The 13,662-nt window shown below is 49.9% G+C and overlaps 1 protein-coding gene across 1 annotated transcript in view; it reads left to right on the plus strand.

Moving 5' to 3' along the window:
- Acacb (acetyl-CoA carboxylase beta) overlaps nt 1–13,662 on the plus strand; it is a 130,496-nt gene that overhangs the window by 96,679 nt on the left and 20,155 nt on the right. Inside the window, exons 30-37 of the mRNA XM_026409178.2 lie at nt 1,195–1,294; nt 1,384–1,491; nt 4,225–4,281; nt 4,520–4,561; nt 5,553–5,768; nt 7,255–7,410; nt 8,286–8,489; nt 9,680–9,835. Coding sequence (XP_026264963.2) covers nt 1,195–1,294; nt 1,384–1,491; nt 4,225–4,281; nt 4,520–4,561; nt 5,553–5,768; nt 7,255–7,410; nt 8,286–8,489; nt 9,680–9,835 — 1,039 coding nt within the window. The remainder of the gene's footprint in view (nt 1–1,194; nt 1,295–1,383; nt 1,492–4,224; nt 4,282–4,519; nt 4,562–5,552; nt 5,769–7,254; nt 7,411–8,285; nt 8,490–9,679; nt 9,836–13,662) is intronic.

Genomic DNA, 13,662 nt, shown 5'->3' on the forward strand with positions numbered 1-13,662 from the left:
ACAGCGAGTTGAAAATTACACAGTCACGGGGGAGGGTTCATGGCGGGCACCAGGCTCCTGTGAGAGAGGAGCCACAGGCCCTGGCTGCAGCAGAGCAGGGTGACCTGAGGTCACGAGGCTGCCCACTTCACAAACTGGAAGAAAGTATTTGGGAAAGCTTTCACCATAAAGATAAATGTTCTGGGAGATAAATATGTTTAACTCGATGGAAACATTACACCATGTATATGTATATGGAAACATTACCTGGCTCTCCTTTACTATGTGTAATTTTTTACATTTTATGTAGCAGTTAAAAATAAATTTAAAAAACAACAAACTGTGGGGGAGGGGGAGGACAGTGCCCAACTGTCATCCCAGCTACTGGAGAGGCTGAGACAAGAGGATCCCAAGTTCGAGGCCAGCCTGGGCAAATTAGGGAGACTGTCTCAAAATAAAAATGTATGATAGCGCGCTTATCTTGCATGTGTGAGGCAAGACCCTGGGTTTAATCCTCAGTAATGCACACACACACACACACACACACACACACAATCATAATAGCATTATCATCAGGAGCGTGAGGCCACATGACAGCTTACCCGTGTTGAAATCCCAGCTCTGCACTTCCTGTGAGACTGAACAAATGAATCAACCTGTCTTGGTTTTCTCATCTGTAATATGGGTATAATGGAAGGACCTACGTCACTGGGGCATCGTGAAAATTAAATGAGATGGTGTGTGTGAAATAAGTACTCGAAATAGAGCTCACCTGTCAATCACATGCCCTCGGCACATCGTCACTCCCCCCACTTGCTCCTGGGGTCTGTGCTGTGCTTGGCTTGTCCTGCTGAATCATCCTGTTGAGCTTCTGGGCTGTGGGGATTTCTGTTACCACCCTCAGGTGACTTAGGCGAGGCAGTCTCTGGGGCCTCTGAGCCAGTCGGAGGGGGTCAAGAGTTCTCCTCAGGCCGAGCTGCAGGCCTCAACGGTTAGAATCCTGTCCTCAGTTCCTGATTCTAGGCTGCGGAGGGTCATTCTTACCTTTTGGGGACGACCCTGTTGGGGTGCTTTGGACTGAGTCAAGGAATGACTTGAACCTGCGTTGACTCAGAAAGAGGGAGGCCCAGGGTTCCCATGGGCCTGGCTTGGAAGCTTGACCTGGTCTTGATGGGAGTGGCCCCTTAGCTTTCCTTCTCTGCCCCGCACCCCCAGGAACTTTGATGAAGTCATCTCCTGCTTTGCCAATGTGCCCAAAGACATCCCCCTCTTCAGCAAGGCCCGCACCTCCCTGTATTCGGAGGACGACTACAAGGTCAGCGGCTCAGCCCAGGGAGCAGCCTACAGAGAGGCCAAGCCTGCGCCTCCCGGTCCTTCTACTCTCAGCCCTGTTTTCTCACTTAGAACCTCCGAGAAGAGCCCATCCACATCCTGAACGTGGCCATCCAGTACGCAGACCATTTGGAGGATGAGGAGCTGGTGCCGATTTTCAGGACATTTGTACAGTCCAAGGTACTCTGGGTGTGCCCCTGCCATGGGGGGAGCAGGTCGTCTGTTTTGTGTTGCTATAATAAAGCACCTGAGGCTGGGTGACTTTTATAAAGTAAAGAGGTTTTAGCTCCCAGGTTGGAGGCTGCATTGGGCACTGCATCTAGTGAGGGCCTCTGCTGTGTCACAGCATGGCAGGTGACATCACAGAGCAGGAGCATGTGCAAGTGAGCACGTGGTAAGACCGGAAGCTGGGGGGGAAGGGCCAGGCTCACTCTTCTGTAACAACCTGCCTTCACAGGAGCTAGTCTGATCCTGCAAGAACTACCGTTAGTCCCTTACAAGATGACACCCCTTGACCTAATTACTAATTACCTCTCTTAAAGGCCATGCCCCCTCAATACTGTTACATTGGGGCATTAAGTTTCAATGTGAGTTTGGTGGTGGAGAGGCCCCTGGACAGGGAGGAGGGGCTGCTCTTGGTCTTGGTCTGAGCTGTGTGGGGGCACCCTCAGGCACTTTACCACTGAGCCACATCCCCAGCCCTTTTAATGTTATATCTTGAGACAGGGTCTTGCTAAGTTGCTTAGAGCCTTGCTAAATTGCTGAGGCTGGCCTCAAATTTGTGTTCCTCCTGCCTCAGCCTCCCAAGCTGCTGGGATTACAGGCAGGTGCCACCATGTCTGGCATTCTAGATGTCTTCACCCGTACCACAGGGCCAGCATTTCTCTCTCCCAGGAAGCCACAGTGGTTAAAATTCCCAGGATGTACACTGCTTAGCCCATCAGGAGCCTGGACAGGCTGAATAAATAGTTTGGGGCTCCGGGAGCGAGAGCTGTTTTATTGGAATCATCAAGAAACCTGCAATTTAAAAATGCCCCTTATGTGGATGACTGAGTAGGACAATAGCTGTGGTGGCTTTTGCAAGCCTGTGGCCACCCCTAGCATCTATTCTCACGCTGGCCTTGGGTGTCTTCAAGGGCCCCAGCTGCAGACAGCTACGGAGTCGCATGAGGAGTAGGGATGGGGTTGCTCCAAGACGTCAGAGATTGAGTACAGACAGGCACACGCTAAACATGTGTCTCACCAAAGAGAGGGGGACTGGGAGGAACGCAGCCATTGGAAAGGAGAAGCTTTGTTCTGCTGGCTGTGTGATCAAGGAATCAGACATTTTTACATTCAGCCTGTGTGTGTGTGTGCGTGTTTGCACACCGACTCCCACGTGCACCTCAGTAAGCACACGTGCACCTGGCTGTGGTTGAGGACCAGTGAACAGGCTGAGTCTTCCTGTGCAGTCTGTCTGTTCTCTCTCCAGCCTGCTTTCCTCCGTGTCCATTTGTATGTGAGTTTATCTCTTTCTGAAACAGGCCAGGGCCGTCCATTTCCCCTGATAATTTTCTTTACCAGGTTGATAAATTAAGTAATAGCCTTGTTTTCTTGTCTCTCCCCACAAAACTTTAATTTTTTAAATTTTTTTAATTTTTGGGGTACCAGGGATTGAACTCGGGCACTCGACTCCTGAACTCTATCCCCAGCCCTATTCTGTATTTTATTTAGAGACAGGATCTCACTGAGTTGCTTAGGGCCTCACCGTTGCTGAGGCTGGCTTTGAACTCGCCATCCTCCTGCCTCAGCCTTCTGAGCCCCTGGGATGACAGGTGTGCGCCTTCGCACCTGGCTTCCCCACAGAACTTTACATCACAGTACTGATTTTATTGAAGGAGCAATAGGGAACGCCTTCACACTTTCTTGTGTAATTATTTTTGTTGTTGGAGTCTAATAAGAAAGCAAAAAGTCACAGACGCCCATGGCTTGATGTGCTTTCACAGTGGGATCGGTATCAGATCATGAATGGGCCGTCTCGGCTCCCAGAATCTGTCCCGTGTCTGCTCCCCCTTACTACCATCCCTGGAGACCCTGGCTGTGTCCTGACCTCTGACACCGTCCGTCAGTGCCTCTGTTCCTGCGTTTTTGACTAGAGCAGGCTGAGCTCTCCTGTGTTGGGCATTCTCGCCCGGCTTGTCCTTCCCCAGCTTGGTGGAGGTGTCATTGACCAATGCAAATCCTATGTATCCACAGGAGGCATGACGTTGGCCTGTCTCTTCCTGTAACACCTTTATTGAGATATAATTCCACAGTTCACAGTTCACCCATCAAAAGTGTACAGTTCAGTGCTTTGTAATGAGTTCCCAGAGTTGCACAACCACGACCAGGGTTCATTGAAGAATAGTTTCATTCCCGCCACCTCCTAAAACAAACAAACAAACAAACAAAAAAACCGAATACCAGCCAGGTGTGGTAGCGCACACCTGTCATCCCAGCAGCTCGGAGGCTGAGGCAGGAGGATCTCGAATTCAAAACCAGCCTCAGTAATGGTGAGGTGCTAAGCAACTCAGTGAGTCCCTGTCTCTAAATAAAATTCAAAATAGGGCTGGGGATGTGGCTCACTGGTTAAGTGCCCGTGGGTTCAGTCCCTGGTACCAAAAAAATCACAACCCCTATATTAAGTCACTCCCATTACCTCCCAACCCAAGCCCTCTTGCACACCCCAGCCTCAGGTAACTGCTGATCTACTTTCTGTGCCTGCAGATGTTTTCACCCTGGATTTTCCATTCATATGGAACTAGGGGGTCTTTCGTGCCTGACTTCTTCCACTGCGCACACTCACAGGGTTCAGCCACATGGTAACACGTATTAGCCTGCCAGTCCTTTTTATGGCCACGTAATATTCCATCATGTCTCTGGTTTTTAATGCAGAAAAATATCCTTGTGGATTACGGACTCCGAAGAATCACATTCCTGATCGCCCAAGAGGTCAGTCCAGCTGTCAGGTCCTCTGTGCTAGTCTTTTCCATTCTCTGAACCTCAGAGTTTATTTTGGTCCATATTTTGTAGGTGGGGGTAGAATTGACCCGTTATTAGAAAACACTTTTCAAAGGATTCATTCTGAAAGCAAAATGGTTCATTGTTAATGATCACAAAATAAATAGAGAGGATAGTTCATGGAGTCTTGTTTGATCTAATCGTCTTTTCTGTGGGTTTCTTTTTGCAGAAAGAATTTCCCAAGTTTTTCACATTCAGAGCAAGAGATGAGGTATGAACCAAAGCAGCGAAGTGTGTGCTCCCACCACTGGCTTCTTTGATATTGAAGAGGACTGTCCCCAGTCCTTGAGGCCTGCTCGTTTTCTAGAACATGGCAACTGCTGTGTAGACTCCAGTTTTTTGGGGGAGTTATATTTCCCATGAGAACCCCATGTTTCCTGCAGGGAGTTCAGACCCTCGGGCTCCTCCTCTTTCTACCTCCTCTGAGTTGTCATGTTTGTTGGGGTCCTCAGTAAGACGGTTCTCCAGCCTTCTTTCCTCATCTTCTTCCTGATCAGTGGTCGGCAAGGTATGACTTGCAGACCCGCTGCCTATTATATAAATAAAGTTTTATTGGAACGCAGCAGCCACATAGGCATTTGATCACCTAGTGTCTCCGTGGCCTTCAGGCAGAGGCAGCAGAGTTGAGGGGTGAGCCGGCGGCTGTGTGGTTCATCATCCCCAACAGGCCGCATCTGGCTGGTCCTTGGGTGTTTCCTGCTCCCTGGTCGAGCAGGTGGGCTCGTCCCCAGCCCAGGTTCAGGACCCTGCCAAGCTTAGTGTTTTGCATTGCGATTTATCCAAAGCCCAACTTTTTTTAAGGTTCTTCATTTTTCCTCTTGTTCCATCTCCAGCCCTGTTGCTTCCTTTTGGGAATCAATTCCCACCCAGAAACCTGGGTTAGTGACATCTTGAGGAGTACTGTGTGCCATGAGAGCGGCCTCTTCATGCTGGCAGGTGCTGGGGACCAGTCGGCTCCCCCAGGAGCCAAGAGGCGCTCCCAGCACCCCAGAATTGCAACACTTTGTGCAAAACCCCAAATCTCAGGAGCCTTGGGGACCGTTCACAATGAGGGGACACAATGAATGTCACATCCCTGAGCACCGTGGTCTGCAAGAGAGGGCCTGAACCACAGGGCAGGGAGTTTCGATGTCAGACTCCGTGTTGTGTGTGCGGGTGTGTCTGTCTGTCTGTCTCATCCGCCCTCTCTCTGGCGGCTACAGTTTGCAGAAGATCGCATTTACCGCCACCTGGAGCCCGCGCTGGCCTTCCAGCTGGAGCTCAGCCGCATGCGAAACTTTGACCTGACGGCGGTGCCCTGTGCCAACCACAAGATGCACCTGTACCTGGGCGCTGCCAAGGTCAAGGAGGGGGCGGAAGTAACGGACCACAGGTTCTTCATCCGCGCCATCATCAGGCACTCGGACCTGATCACCAAGGTAAGGGCGCAGCGTTTCTGCCTCCTCTGGTCCCTCAGGCCCTGGCCTTCCCTTCCCGAGTTCCTGCTCTGAGCTGCACGCGGCGGACTTGAGGACATGCTGGGTGCACGCGGCTCTGCCCGTGTGACACAGCTGTGGCAGGAGGCGGACAGCAGGTGGCCTATTTTGTCCAGCGGGGGCTCTTGGATCACTGTGTTGATGGTGGGGTTCTCTCTGTGTGAGATGAAAGCTGAGGAGACAGAACGAGACTGGTTCATTCAGGGAACTTCTTATATTTGCTGTTGAGTGATCATTTTTGAATTATTTCTTGCTTTTCGAAAAATAACCCACGATCATACTGTAAAAATCTCAACCAGTCCTGAACACTATTTCTTAAAGATCAAGTGACAGGACCCAGAATTCTGCCATGAGGGGCTGGCCCTGTGGGTGACTCTTCCCAAACCTGGTTCCACCCCAAGTCAGGGCTCCAGTGTTGCAGGTAGAGCTCAGGGTACAAGGTCATCTGGGAACTGTCACCTTTTCTATGGACAGTTACTTACAGACCTTCTCCCGTGATAATGAAGATTGATCCATGGTGTGTGCGACAGCCTTACATGGACTAGAGTGAGTGTGTGTGTTTGTGGTACCAGGGATTGAACTCAGGGTCACTTGACCACTGAGCCCCATCCCCAGCCCTATTTTGTATTTTATTTAGAGACAGGGTCTCACTGAGTTGCTTAGCGCCTGCCGTTGCTGAGGCTGGCTTTGAACTTGCCATCCTCCTGCCTCAGCCTCCCAGGCCACTGGGATGACAGGCGTGTGCCACCGCACCTGGCTATGGTATCTGTTTTAAAACCGGTTCCTTCTTGACAGATATTGAGTCAATCTCAGGTTTTAGCCCCTTCAGTCGAAGAGATGTCTGGGCTTTATCATTGTTCAGGAATGGTGAGGCCAAGAGGTCAGGACGTGACTGTCATTGGAGAGCTGGTGTCTCACCATCCTAAGAAGGGCCTTGGCCCACCATGAGGGGTTCGAGGGCAAGCCCTGGCCTTGGTCAGGTGGTTGAAGGAGTGAAGAGAAAAAGTGGGCAGAAAACTTTCTGTGTGTGTGGGGGTTCTGAAGGAAGGAAGGAACAGGGAGGCGCAGGTTGGCTGGTCCCAGCGGGCGGGGCACAGGGCTGCCCCTAGTTGTCCTGGCCCCAGTGGTGAGGGGGCGGTGGACGGGGCCTGGGCTGTGAGCCAGTGAAGGCCGTGTTTGGTTTGGGCTCTGGGTCAGTTTACATGTAATGATCCTGCTCCCTGGACAGTCGTGGCCATCTCTAGGAGTGGCAGCCCTGGGAGGGCCAGTCACCCTGCCCTGATGTCCCCGCATCAGATACAGCAAGCTGAAGCCTGGCGGATGTGCCCTGCAGCCCGGGCGAGGGCACAGGGCTCCGCGGGGCTCTTGGAGGAGGGTGAATTTCCGGCCCGAGGCTGTGTCCTGAGCCGCTGTCCCTGGCCCTCTCCAGGAAGCCTCTTTCGAGTACCTGCAGAACGAGGGCGAGCGGCTGCTCCTCGAGGCCATGGACGAGCTGGAGGTGGCCTTCAACAACACCAGCGTGCGCACCGACTGCAACCACATCTTCCTCAACTTCGTGCCCACCGTCATCATGGACCCCTCCAAGGTCACGCCCTGGGGCTCTCACCGCGGGTCCCTCTCACTGGGCTCCTCCCACCGTGTGGCTCTGGGGCTCTGTCTCCTGGCCCTTGAGACCTGAGGCCCTGGATGATGTCCCTGCCCGAGCCTCTGTCACCCCAGGAGAGCCAGCCTTCTGCGGTCCCTGCTGGGCCTGCGGCTTAGCCACACCCTGGTGCCCTTGGCCGTGAGGGTGACGTGCACGCCAGGGACACCTTGCACAGTAGAATTTGCAAGAATTTCCCGGGTTTCAGGATCTGCAGGGGATGGGGTGGGATCTGGGGACCATGACCACCCAAAGTCTGGCTGAGCTGTTCGGCTGACTGTCACGGTGGGGACCCTGGGATGAGAAGGATCCCAGCCACCTGTGGGGTGCAGAGGGGCCACCAGACCCCTGGCCCCACTGGTCCTCGTATTTCCAGGAGAAAACTGAAGCCTTGAGAGGCACAGGAAGATGGGACCATGTGGGAGCGCTAGTGCTGTCACCTGTCAGCCTCCGTCTCCTCCACCTGTCAGTGGGGGATAAAGATTCCTGCCTGTAGTGGGGGTGGTTGGTGTTGGAGCACTTGCTTAGCATGCGCGAGGCCCTGGGCTCCATCCCCAGCATCGCGCACGCGCACGCGCGCGCGCGCGCGCGCGCACACACACACACACACACACACACACACACAGGCTCCTTGCTGTGCACAGAGGAGGACGTGAGAGCCTGGGTTCTCCACACTCAGCAGGGTTGCTAATGGCTCATATTTTGCCGGGTGGTTCCGGGTCCCAGGTGGTCAGTGTCTCCCTGCCCACTGCCACTGGTGCCATTGCAAGCGTGTGCGTGGGATGGCCTCTGAGAGGGCTTGCTCTGCTTCGAGGCAGATCGAGGAGTCGGTGCGCTCCATGGTCATGCGCTACGGCAGCCGGCTGTGGAAGCTCCGTGTGCTGCAGGCCGAGGTCAAGATCAACATCCGCCAGACCTCCACTGGCAGCGCCGTTCCCATCCGCCTGTTCATCACCAACGAGTCGGGCTACTACCTGGACATCAGCCTCTACAAGGAAGTGACTGACCTCAGATCCGGAAACGTAAGGCCCAGGGGGTGGACCATGAGGGTCCAAGTCGAAGCCCAGGCAGGCTGCTGGGGACCAAGGCAGGTTAAAATGACCCCTGGGGGCCCTCTGCCTGGCCTTGCAGACTGTGGCAGGTCTGTGATGTTCCATGAGTGAAAAGCTCCAGGTTGGGATGACGGGCGGTTCCCAGTGAGGCCTCCTGGGCAGGAGCCCAGATCTCCAAAGCCCAGTCCCCCCGCAGCCCTCCTCTGGATGAGATGCAGAGGCTCTTTTTGGTTATGATGCGGCCCGGACATCAGGTCACCTAGGCAGACAGACATTTCCCCCACCATTCTATCAGGCTCCAGGAAAGTGAATCAGACATCCCTGACTGCCATTCTATGTATATCTGAATATTTTTATTTTGAAATCATCAGACTCAAGAGGTTGCAAAAAAAAAAAAAAAAAAGAATCTGCACACCTGTAATCCCAGCCTGTAATCAGAAGCCTGAGGCAGGGAGACTCAAGTTCAAGGCCAAGGCCAGCCTTGGCAGTCTCAAAATGAAAAAAAAGAACTGTCTCAAAATAAAGAACAGAAAGGCTGGGATATACCCAGTGGTAGAGCATCCCTGGTTGAACCCCCAGGGCTGGACAGAATAAAAGTTGCTAAAATGGTACAGAACAATAACCACAAAACCTTTCCCAGTGATGTCCTTTGCCAACCCTGAGTGTGTCAGCCACCCAGGAGATTGACATGGGCGCAGTACCATCCCCTCAAATGCAGCTCTGAGGGCTGGGCTGGGCTCCGTGGTAGCGCGCTCGCCTGGCACCCATGAGGCCCTGGGCTCCACCCTCAGCACCACATAAAAAGGAAGTAAAGACATTGTGTCCACCTACAACTAAAAAATATTTTTTAAAAAATGCACATCTGCACATCTGGTTCAAATCGGCAGTTTTTGTGAGCACTTTGGGCTGTGTTTGGGCGTGTCAGACCTGCGTGTTTGGGACCAGGAGTCTCATGTTCGGAGCTGTCCCAGTGTCCTCCTGTTCTGGTTGCTCCCCTGGTGAAGAAGAGAACACAGACCCTCCCAAGCAGGAGGTCCCTCCGGCGACACCTGCTGTGCCCCCTGCCCTGAGCTGTCCCTGAAGGCTGGGTGGAAGTACCCGGGAGGAGGTGGCTCCTGGGGACCCGTCTCCCTCACTGTTGTCCTTTCTTCCTGATGCAGATCATGTTCCACTCCTTTGGGGACAAACAAGGGAACCTCCACGGGATGCTCATCAACACCCCCTACGTCACCAAGGATCTGCTTCAGGCCAAGCGCTTCCAGGCACAGTCCCTGGGGACCACCTACGTGTACGACTTCCCGGAGCTGTTCAGGCAGGCAAGTCCCACCCAGGGCCTCTCCCCGACCCCACGGGACCCGTCCCCAACTCGGCTGTACTTGTGAGATCCCATCTGAACAGGGTCTTCATGACTGCATAGTGTTTCTTTTTTCCCGAAAAATAAAGCTGATTTTTATCCCCGTGATAAAATGATATAGTAAAAAAAAAAAAAAAATGTTTCCTCCTCTTTTTTTTTTTTTTTTTTTTTTGTGCTCATTTATGAAGCAACTGCTACTTTCCAGGCCCTAAAGCCAAATAGAGGAAGAAGAGATTGGGGTCACTGATCTTGAGGTTTTTTTAAAAAAATATATTTTTTATAACTTTATTTTATTTATTTATATTTTACATGGTGCTGAGGATCGAACTCAGTGCCTCACCTGTGCTAGGTGAGTGCTCAGCCACTGAGCCCCAGCTCTGAGGATTGTTTAGTCTACTCTTACAACATGCTCTGGGCCCCCCGGCTAGGTGGTGTGCACCTGGAGTCTCAGCAGGAGGGAGGCTGAATCAGGAGAATCCCTGGCGCCCAGGAGTTCAAGGCCAGCCTGGGGGACACAGCAAGACCTTGACTCAAAAAAAAAAAAAAAAAAAGAGAGAGAGAGAGAGAGAGAAAAAAAATTATGTATGATGCTCAAAATAACAATTTAGTGTGTTTCCTTCAAATGCTTTTTCCTGTGCCTTTCTGTATGAAGAAAACCCTGTAAAACAGACTGAGCATGCTGACGTGGGTGACGTCAGTGTCTTCCTATCCCTCTGTGGCCTTGTGAGGGACATACTTGGATCTGAGGTCAGGGACCTTCCGCTGTAGCAGCAAGGGTCACTTCCTGCTGAGGCCTGTGAGTCAGGCTGGGGATCAAAATAGAAGGCAGAGCTTCTCTTCAGAACCACTGAGGCCTGGTGGATCCCAGATGGGTCCTTGGTTTCCTGTTTTTCCTGGGCAAGTTTCTTGACCTCTCTGGACCTCAGTTCCTCCTCCTCTGTAAAATGAGGATAAGAAAAGTATCTACCTTACAAGGTTGTGGGAGGAATGCAAGTATCCAGTAGGTGCTTAATAAATGGGAAATTTCCTGTTGAAGGATGCTATTGTATCTTTTTGCCTGTGACCTCAGAGGCCACAGGGAAGGAGCTTGACTACATCATGAGGAAATCTATGCTCATGCATTTGAACTTAGATGTAAGGAAAACACATCTTACCAAAACTAACTAGGGAGGAAACAGAAAATCGGATCTAAATAGATTATGAGCATCAAATCAGTCAGATTAATAGTTTATGAAATCTACCCACTAAAATTTGGCTCAGAGAGTTTTAAAACAATTTCTATCAAAAGTCTAAGAAAGGCTGGGTGTGGTGGTGCACACCTGTCATCCCAGCAGCTCTGGAGGCTGAGGCAGGAGGATCGTGAGTTCAAACCCAACCTCCGCAAAAGTGAGGCCCTAAGCCGCTCAGTGAGACCCTATCTCTAAGTAAAATACAAAATAGGCCTGGGGATGGGGCTCAGTGGCAGAGCACTTGCCTAGCATTAGGTTTGATCCTCAGCACTACATATAAATAAGTGAATAAATAGAAGTATTCTGTCCATCTACAACTAAAAAAATTTAAAAAGAAATTTAGGTCAGTTAGCTTTGTCTTGTGATTTCGTATGTGATTTGATATCAGGAACTCTCTTCATGCAATGTATCTTATTACTAGGTTAAGAAAAAAACTTAAAATTTCTCAATAGGTACAAAAATAAGGATTTGAAAAACACCTATTATGATGAAAAGTTTTAATAAACTAGAAGAAAATTTGTTTATCTTGATAAAAGCTATCAATCCAAAAGTAATAGCACATAATGGTGAAATGTCAGCATTCTCTCTAAAGAAAGATCGAGGACAAAAAATAGCCGTTGTCACCCCTTCCTGTTCCACTTTTTTTTTTTTTAACCTAAGTTCCTGGCCAGTGAAATAATCAGAAAAAAGAAATAAAAGGTATTAAGACTGGAAAGAGAAAAGCAAGATGGTGGGTTTTGCAGAAGATATAAATGTCTATATAGGAAATCCAAAAGAATTGATAGAACCAATTAGAGAATATATAGCAAGATTGCAAGACCACTATACAGGAAGTCAACTGCCTTCCTACAGACCAGCAGTGAGTATGCAGTGAACTTGGGAAACAAATACCATTCACGATCAAGTGACTTAGCTGGGCCTGGTGGCTTACTCAGATAATCCATGTGGCTCCGGAGGCTGAGGCATGAGGATTGTGAGTTCAAACCCAGTCTCAGCAACTTAGTGAGACCCTGCCTATTAATTAAATATTAAAAAGGGCTGGGGATGTTGCTCAGTGGTTAAGCACGTCTGGGTTCAATCCCTCGTAAAATGAACTAACTCTAAGTTAACTCAGGAATAAATCAAGCAAAAGGCATAGAAGATAAATTTTTCTTTATGAAGTATATTTTAAAACTTCATTGAGATACTTTAAACCTAAATAAATGGAGAGATATACCAGGCTCAAAAATGCTAGGGAGCTTTATTTAATATTGTGAAGATGTTAGTTCCTTCCAAATGAACAAACTCGGTATACTTCCAGAGTTTTCTGGTGAAGTTTGAGAAGCTGAGCCTCAAGTATTCATAGAAAAACAAAAGCTCGTGAATAGCAAAAGCAGTTTTGAAAAAGAACAAAGTCAGGTGCACTTACCTTGGCAGATGTCGTGACTTATTTTGAAGCTGCAGTAATTAGAATGATGTGGTGCCCTGGGCTGGAGCTGAGCTGATGGACCAGTGGGACAGAACCCAGAGCCTGGACTCAGACCCACTCCTAATGCACGGGACCCAGAGGTGGGATTGCACATGGGCAGGGGGCGAGCTCTACTACCTGATGGGAAAAAGCAAATTTGATAAACAAACATAAATCTAAGAGGATTAAAGCCACATGAAATCAGTTTGTGTGTAGCATAAACTACACAGAAAAAGACCCATAAATTGAGTCACATTAAAACTTAAAATTAAAACTTGCCGGGTGAGGTGGCACACGCCTATGATCCCATTGGCTTGGGAGGCTGAGGCAGGAGGATGGAGGGTACAAAGCCAGCCTCGGCAACTTAGCGAGACCCCTGTCTTGTTATTTAGAGATGCTGTCTAAATAAATAAGACCTAAATAAATATGAAAAAGGGCTGGGGATGTGGCTCAGTGGTAGAGCGCTTGCCATGTATGTGTGAGGTGCTAGGTTCCATCCTCAGCACCACATAAAAAAATAAGTAAAAAAAATAAGGTGTTGTGTCCATCTGTAACAAAAAAAATTTTTACAAATAGGAGCAAAGGTTATCCACAGGAATCTTGAGAAAAAGAAACTTGTGGTCAGCAGACAATCAAAGGCATGTCTCTCACTAGGAGTGGGTGAACCGCAGGTCAGACACCCGTAGGGTTTCATAGCCAGCAGGTGGGTAAACATTTAAACAGTCAACAAAACCAGGCGTTGGAGATGATGTGGCACAGAGGAGCTCTTACTCAGTCTTGCTGAGCTTCTAAGGGGTTCAAAAACTCAGGGAGCTGTACAGTAGGATCAAGTAAAGTGAAAGCTTCACATGCCTGAGGCCCAGAAGTTCCTAGGTGTGTGTGTGTGTGTGTGTGTGTGTTACCTGTGTGTGGACATATACACACACCTGGAGAAACTCTCACCTGTAAGAAGAGGCTCTGAGAATTCACCATAGCACTATTGATAACACAGAGCGCTGGATACCTGGGGACAACCTCAGCAGGGTTATATAGATAAATAGTGCTATATTCCCATTACAGAAAACTGTGACAGAGGGATTGTGAAATAAACCAGAGCTAAATGTACCACTATTA

Source organism: Urocitellus parryii, chromosome 3, assembly GCF_045843805.1.
Source record: "Urocitellus parryii isolate mUroPar1 chromosome 3, mUroPar1.hap1, whole genome shotgun sequence".
NCBI lineage: Eukaryota > Metazoa > Chordata > Mammalia > Rodentia > Sciuridae > Urocitellus > Urocitellus parryii.